Source organism: Montipora foliosa, chromosome 1, assembly GCF_036669935.1.
Source record: "Montipora foliosa isolate CH-2021 chromosome 1, ASM3666993v2, whole genome shotgun sequence".
Classification (NCBI taxonomy): domain Eukaryota; kingdom Metazoa; phylum Cnidaria; class Anthozoa; order Scleractinia; family Acroporidae; genus Montipora; species Montipora foliosa.
In genome coordinates, this window is record NC_090869.1 from 60520882 (window position 1) to 60529472 (window position 8591).

Below are 8591 nucleotides of genomic sequence, written 5' to 3' on the forward strand. Positions count from 1 at the left end.
TATCTGGAGCCAAAAACGAGCAAAATACCACACTCAAAATTTCTCATTTTGCCCTCGAGAAAACTGGTTTGGCTCCATTTCAGTGTGCAATCGAAAGCGCAAAGCTCGGAACCTCTAGAACTTATTTTTCTGTGCTTATTGTATTTTGCTCACAAATGAAACATGATTTATCAGAAAACTGAATGAGCGATCCAATTTCTTTACTTGGTCGCAGTCCTATCTCTATTTTACCTGTTGAGCTTACCATTGGGGTCTATTCTGGTCAAATCACAGTTTTTTTTAATGCTTCAATTAAAGAATATAAATTTACGCGACTGAGTTCAATTACAGCAAAGCTGCTATGAAAACAAAAAAAGCTAATTGTATACAAGTATAAGAAGGAGTGAACAAATAAATGGCACTGGCCACATGCAACAAGCTTCAAATTCGGTATTTATTAGGAAGACAATTTATTTTAAGTAAAATTGTAATCCTTTTGTATGAAAAAGATTACTGCTGATATTGGCCTAATTAGTCACGAGACAAAAAGTGGTGTTGCACAACCTTGAGTTAAAAACCCTTGAGCCATTTAAGAAGACTTATTTTATTATCATGAGCTATGTTCCTTACAGCCATGACAACTTAAAAGTGTTACAAAGTGCTCAATACACAACTATAAACAAACGAATAAATCCAGTGGCCATGCTTGAAGTGATTGATAGCCGAGGTCACTCGACTGAGCGTCTTATTAACAAGCTCACAAATTATTCACATCAGTGGCGCATTTATCAGCAAATTAAAACGATTTCACTTCCCTCTGTTTGAATGAACTCTCTTGCAACAAAAGATCCACGCAAAATCGGCGCGTTGGCGGAGATCGTCACGACAAATGGTTTATATCAGCTGCAGCACAGCTTGCAATATGGGACGACTTCAATTTTAGATTCAGTTGATAACAGCTTTACAGATTTTTTTCAGCGTTTTCAACTGAGAAAAATGTTCCCAAAGATTAGCGTTTTGTTTTGCTGGATACCGACAGCCATCGCATAGTACCCGCAAATAGCATCTAACGCAAGTAGGTAAATGTTTACTAGGGGCTTAGTCGTAACTAAGATGCTGTTCACCGACTTCGAACTAAACGTGACTAAATCAAGTCGAAAAGGGCGCTATTGTTAAAAAAATACCAATAACAGTTAATAAATGTGTCGGACTTTTGGGTTATAGTTAAAATTTAGGGCATGGATCACGAGAAAAAGCCATAAATCCATGTTTTCGTTCGCTTCTTAGTGCTAATTCGACCGTGACTTTTCATTCTTTGAACCTAAGAACAATTACCACTGACGTCATACATCAGCTCGGTCCACGTCGGAGATGAATCGAGTGACGCCATAAGTGTTTCCGGTAATAGCTCGACTATGAAAATAAAGCTATATCAACTCTCGTAAGATTTTCAGAACGACTTCATATCCGTAACGAGCGTTTGGCGAGCAAGAGCTAAGGCAAAGCAAGCCATGTTTATTCAGGTTCCAGAATCAGTCAGCAAATCCCTACAGCATGGACACGTTCCCCGAACCCAGATCCACTATCCTGGATCCTCTTTGCAAACTCAAGACACTGGAAATGCTGTTATGATGGGTAACTGTGCAGTGCACGATTCACGAGATTTGTTGCTTGGAAGAATCGGCTGCAGCTGCGGTACAGCGCAAGTTCGACCTGTGTTAGACCCCGGATGGCTTTCATGGCGACCTAGATTTATACCCACCCACGAGCAACACCGAATGTTTCGGGGAGTTTACAATAACTTGCCGGCCTTAGCATCGCCGCATGGCTCAACGCCAGCGCAAAGAGGCTTAGAACTTAAGACGCGCCAAACTTTTCGCGCTGAAGAGAAGGGAGTGTCGGTGGTACAGGACGATGAACACAGCGAAGAAGACGAGATTGAAAATATAGAATCTCCCCGATCATACGCGTCTTCTGAATCGAACAGCAGCCGAGATGACGCTATGGTAAACTTGACCCCAGATCTACTGAGTACAAGAGGAGGGCAAGCACCTGTGCCTAAACCTCGCTCACAGCAGGTTAACCCCTGGGGGAAGGCTTCCTACTCCGACTTGATAACTATGGCTATAACGTCCACCGATGAAAACATGATGACACTGTCAGATATCTACGGCTGGATCGTCAAAAACGTTCCCTATTTCAATGACAAGGGAACTTATCTATCAGTACAAGGGTGGAAGGTAAGCCTACAAATTTATACGTCAATTAGATTATTAAAAGCAAAAGATCCAATTTGCAAGACTTGATAATTCCAGGAATAGTCCAATGTATTTCGATTGTCATTCTCCAAAAAAGCTAGACTTTTGAATTTAAATCAGCGACAAAAGCGTTAAGAAAAGACTAGAAATTTAAGCCTTTACAAAAGAAATATTTTCATATACGCCTTTAATTAGTAAAGAATTTGATTACAAAAAATGGAGAGGAGTCGTTACTGGTTTGAAATCTCTCTGCAAAGTTTCTATGATGGATCAGCTTACATACCATAAAGAACAACCTGACTCATCCCGCCAAATTTGAAACCCCGAAATGTGTGATTCCTTGCTCCTATTTTGGTGTGTTGTAACAACTATTTTGCTTTGTTAAAGAATGTCGATTAATTTGTAGCAATCTTAGAAAGGGCGAGGCTCGTTAAGCTGCGACTGTTTTCAGCTAGCAAAACAAGGCAAATATCGGAAGGAAATTTCGAAAGAGTGACTTAAATCGAAAGGCAAATCACAAAAACTGAAGCTACAACGAGAATGTAGCTTTTAGTGACATATGGCCCCGAAAAGATTGAAGTTGGACTATGTAAAGGTGATTCTGTTGAGCGATCCAGAGAGGACAGTCGGAGTCCAACATGGCCCTTGAGACTGATGGCCAAAGTCACCATGCGCAACGTTCAGTACTTGTGCGTTCATGAGTTCTAACTGTGCTTAACGACTGCAAATATAAACAAACTTTGACCTTCTAATGAAAATTTGGGTGAAATCCAAACCACTTTCACAATGTGAAAGGATACATATTACTCTTTGGGCGATGATCGACGTGACCCCTCCATTGCAATGCATTGACTTCGAGCCTCGCTTAACCACCGTTGTCTTAACTGTAGTTCAGTGAGACCGCGTTTCCGAATACCATCTTCCTTCCTCATCCAGCTGGTCAGAAAGTCTTCCTGTATCGCTTGTCAACTTTGGGACGTTTTTTCCTCTTTGTCTCAGTTTACAAACCAAGGGAACAAATCGAGAAGTTTCACTGACTCGGGCAGCCCTCACGAATCCTTTTTATTTCATTTGTGCACAAACAGCATGACATCACACTTCCGCAGCGTGACTTTTCTTCTTCCTCAAGTTAACGAATTCCTTATTATTATTATTATTATTTTTATTTTTTTTTTTGAAAATGAAAGGATCCCGGCTTTTTAATGCTAAACTTATAAAACATGCCATGCTTGGTATTTTAAAGTATAGCCCGAATGAAACTGACCCTTGAAGATACGTTCAGTTAGTTGTGACTTTCAGGAGAGAGCTAGCTAAATACTATAATAGGCTATATGAAAATATCATTTTTGTAATAAGCTATTCCCGTACGGACATTCTCTTTTTCAAGACCATGCAGCCTAGCTGACACGTTCACAGTGCTAGCGTAGGTGATGAAGACACTGAGGACAATTCCCCCTTTAAATGCATGTTGTATAAAATTCTCCTTTATAGTAATGAACGCGGTTACATCGAAATATCGTTCTAGAAAGATCTTCGCTGCCTCCGGCTGTAATATAGGGTCATCTCCGTCATTATTAAGGAAACGAAATGCTTATTAATTGACGTTATTTAGGAACAAGAAAGTCGCTTCCGTGAACGAAATAAAGTTAGAAAAATGTCAATGTTGGTTATACATTTGGCTCTACCGAATCCCTTGTCTTCGCCGCAATGAAATGAGCACCTCTTGTAACTAATATGACTCAACACTCGCATGAAACGGCATCTCAAAGAAATCTAGTTTTTCGACCATCACGCAACGCACAAATAGCAGCATCAGTGGATGTCGGCTTCCGCAAAAGCGCCAATAGACGTAATTTGGAACAAATCGAGAACACATTAACAAATTTAAAAAGATTTCGTTTTAAAATAATGGCTGAACCGGTTGGTAAAAAATGCGGAAATCCTTTATACGCATTTACTAACACGTTTGTAATATCAAAATAGTACTACCTTCTTGCGCAATGATCATAATTATTTCAAGCTTTTGGAGAAATAAAAATCCAACCCCGCCGTTGTTTGTTCAGCAGTTAATTGGGAGTTAATCGGTGTCGGAATAACTGTAACTTCTACTATCTGCAACTACATCAGATTTATATCGATTTCAACCTTTAAGAACGCGGACTTGGTTTGTGTGGTTGAATCTACCGGAGAGCTATTAAAACTTTTTCGAGCGATTTTCATATCGAATTTTTCATTAAAATTACTTCTGGAGATCATGACATAGTAGATATAGATGCCGCCATCAGTTTCTGACCTCTCCATCTGATGATAAAAAGTCGAACATTCTGTAAAGCAGTCGAGCTTCCTTATATGTTTTTATACTTTCGATCAGTCATGATGTTGCATTACGTTTTTCATTGGTGTGAAACACTAATAGCACAGACAACTCCTCCCTCATGCGAGCTGTTATGTAACTTCACAGACTCAAAGAGTGATTGTCTGCGAGAATGACGAATTTCAAGTTAACCAGGCGTGCTTGAGACAATACTTCCTAGTCAAACGTGTGTTCTCTAAGCCTTTTTATGTCATTATAAGACACAAACGCGGAGTTTGCTTAAATTCAACTCGCGCTCCAAGTCAAATCCCGTCAAGTGCTTTGAAGAAGGGACCAACGGCCTTCACGACAAAGAGAGGCAGCGTTTTTCCTTCGGGTATTGTTGGTCTGAATAGATTTGGAACCAGCAACTGAATATGATCATGAATTTCCTAACCTTTGATCGAGGCGGGACGTGTCCTGCAGTCACGTTTATACATGAAACTGCAGAGCTACTTCTTATCATAATAGCAAGAAATTTTCTTAATAAGTCTATCTCTTTGTTCGATATCCATAGCTAGCAGGCAAGAAATGCAGCTTAAATCAAATAAATTCAAGTTTTGCCTAACAAGGCAGCACGCCTCATTTTCGATGTTTCTGTCTACACGTATGCGATGGAGGCGCTCGAGAGACTTGGCTAGAAGCCTTTATATAATGCTCCGTAGAATCGATCATCATGCTATTTTCGTTTATAAGTTGCTTAACAAATATCTCAGGCTCATTCAGTCCAAGTTTCACTCAACAGGGACTTTCATGGTTATTTTACAAGATCAAGAAATGATATTCCCAAATCCTGCGCTACTGAAAGATGAGGACACTGGTCCTCACTTAATTTGTCTCTGTTATTTGGAACGGAAGCAGATTCCTTGGCACCTTTTAATGTCTAAAGCTACAGTAATGACTTTTTCATAACGTGTTTTGAATGCTGCCGCCAGAGTTTTTGTAAGACCTAAAAAAGAAGACCGCCTCAGTGACATCCTGAAAAGCCTACATTGACTACCTGTACGTGCCCGCCATCCAGTATAAAATGCCATTACTCGTTTATAAAAGTAAAAAATGGGTGAGCTTCAAAGTACCTGTCTGATCTCGTCTCAGACTATACCACCTCTCGCAGCTCACGTTCCACAGGAAAAGGATTATTAGCAGTCCCTCGCACGAATTCGAAAACGTACGGAGATAGAACATTTTCGGTGGCCGTCCTGAATTATGGAACACTTTGCCACTAGATCTTAAAACAGCAAACTCTGTAGATATTTTTAAATCAAATCTTAAGACTTTTTCATTTAAGACATTTTATAGTGAATAGTGAATCTGAACTTATGTATTTACCTATTTTATCTTATCCTGCTGCTTGAGTGCGTATAGTTTTATTTTATGTAAAAAGCATAGAGACGTTTTGTATTATGCGTTTTTAAGAATGAAATTATTATTATTATTATTATTATTATTATTATTATTATTATTATTATTATTAAGTTGAATTACTTAATTGCGCGTAGCTAGGTTTCCGGTTTAGTCTCTCAGTTTTATTTGAGGACCTTTCTGTAAACCACTTCTTGTGACGTTGGTTTCCTCAATAAAGATAATTACTACTATTAACTTTTACCGATTTCTCTCAAAACGCAAATTTTCACCGCCTAACTATTTTACCGGTTGTCATAAGCTCGATGCTGAATCTCCCTAAAATTGGCATCAATTTTTGCTGAGAGCAGATTTCAGTGAATGTTTATGTCTATTTCGTAAGCTTGGGTGGTCAAAAATGTCAAACTATTCAGTTAAAGGGATTATCCCACCTGGTATTCTTAAAACTCGTAAGGTGTAGATTTCCTTTATAAGGGGGCGTTCGATTGACCCTATTCCCGAATAAGAATACGTGGTGTGATGATTTAAAACTGTATGTTTGGCGTTTTAAAGCAACAAGGATAGTAAAGATATGTTTAAAATAGCATTCTAGCGGGTGTTTGACAACTTTAATGTGAATCTCCGTGAAAGCGAAGGACTTCTAACTTCTATTCCTTGTATTCCTATTCCGGAATACGGTCAATCGAACACGCCCTAAGTGTATTACAATCACGCTTTTTGGCGAGTCATGAAAAGTGTCGCGAAACACTCCATGGGCATTCCTTTTACATCACACAACACTGTTTTGTGAGTCATGAACAAAGTGTCACGAAACACTCCATGTGCATTGCGTTTTAAATCACACAACGCTGTTTTGCGTGACATAAAACCTAATACATTGTAAGGGATGGGGAGGAAGGGTCTCATCGCGTGAAGTATGAACCTAGAATAAAAGGCAAGTTTGCGTATGGCCCTGTTACGTAAAAGATAAGGCAACATTTATGTCGAAATGTTCATGAAGCAAAACGAACTCAACCTCGATTGTTTTTTTTTTTTTCCACAGAATGCTGTTCGCCACACGTTATCCCTGAGAAAACGATTTGTGCGTGTCCCAGATCCAACGCGTCCATACAGGTCGATGTGGACGATTTCCGAAGATCATAAGAGAAACCACATGAAAACCGTCAAGTCAAGAGATTCAAAGATCCGGAGAAGAAGAAGCAGCGAGGACAGACAAGGAAATAGCCAACCTATGGATTTGGATGGCTCCTTTTATTAAAGCTTACAGTCACGTGGTTTTCTTGCCTTGACTGGCTACTTTGAAACTCTGTAGAGAGTACTTTTGGCGGGAAAATCATTAACGCCAATGAAGTGTGAAGTGTGAAAAAGCGTGGAGTGGTCCTAGGCTTAAAAGAGCCGCAAAACACTTTGTCTTCCGGTGACGGCATTGGCAAATTAAAATAATTTACAAAAAAAGAGAGGAAAATTTAACTTTCGTTTTGGTTAGCACCGGCATCAACATGCGACTTTTTTTTTTTTTTGACAATAACAGAAACAATGCCAAAAAGAGTATACCACATTCAAATCCTTGCGAAATGATAGAGTAGTTTTCAGTTGTGTGCCAAAAGTAAAATCACGATAATTTTGGCTTCCTTGATTGGCTTGAAAATGTTGCATTTTCGATCACTTGGCGCCAATATGCGTCCACTTTCTTTGCGATATGAGACCGTTATAATTGGTGTCTGAGTCTGCCGCTATTGGTTAAAGCTGATGAAGTAGGCTTCGGTTGGGGTTTTGCGACACTCCACTGAAAACAGCTGTACTACTCAATACCCATAGAAATTCATGAACTCAAACTGAAGAACACTTGAGAATTGTTCTCAAACTGCGACTTTTTAAAAATATTTTCGATAGTTTACATTTGAATCCATACGTCGTATCATTTACCTTAGACAATCTTATTTTCCGCCAGTATTAAGGGGTTTACTGATACATTCTTAAAGGTATAACGAATGCTCTGTAAATATAATTTAGTTTCGTATATAGCCAAAGGCTAACTATAAAAGAAAGTATATTTTTGTTACAAAGCTTATATTGATAGAAGGAAGGGAATTCAAAACAGATTATTCCTGTATCAAAGATATGTCTATATAATGTGAAATATCATGTAAAATTATAATTATTGTTATATGGTTGAAAAAAACATTACGTTCAAAGTGAAACTCAACGTTATCTCATTGCTAAAGGAGGATTAATTAAAATCTCTTCCAGTTGGCAAGAGCGCAAGAGGGAAGGGGTGTGTAGTGATTAAAGGTGGCAGTCAGCCGTAGGAAGATAAGTAAATATGTAGTTTCCTGGTCAAGTATGTTTCTCAAATAAATCAATATGGCGAAGCGTCAATCCCAAAAGCCTTTGTAGGGAAACGTGATTTACTTAGTTATAACAAATCCCCCCCCCCCCCTCTCCCTCCTTCCTTATTTTAGAAATCCTCATTTTAAAAAAAATCAACAAGTAACTGAACATAATATACTAAAGCGTCAATACCGATGAGCTGTTCGATAAAATCGCTGCACGGCGAGGTTTCCGTACTCTTAAAACTGAAGGACTCTTAACGCTCCAGTTTCGTGGGTGAAGGAGCTGGAGGTTTACGGAACTGAAAC

The 8591-nt window shown here is 39.0% G+C and overlaps 1 protein-coding gene across 1 annotated transcript; it reads left to right on the plus strand.

The window, feature by feature from the left end:
* Positions 1 to 1427: 1427 nt before the first annotated feature.
* On the plus strand, positions 1428 to 8153 carry LOC138003409 (forkhead box protein O1-like). Its single transcript, XM_068849461.1, has 2 exons — positions 1428 to 2219; positions 6995 to 8153. The coding sequence occupies exons 1-2, from the start codon at positions 1491 to 1493 to the stop codon at positions 7208 to 7210; spliced, it is 945 nt and encodes a 314-aa protein (XP_068705562.1). The 5' UTR covers positions 1428 to 1490; the 3' UTR covers positions 7211 to 8153.
* The last annotated feature ends 438 nt before the right edge of the window (positions 8154 to 8591 follow it).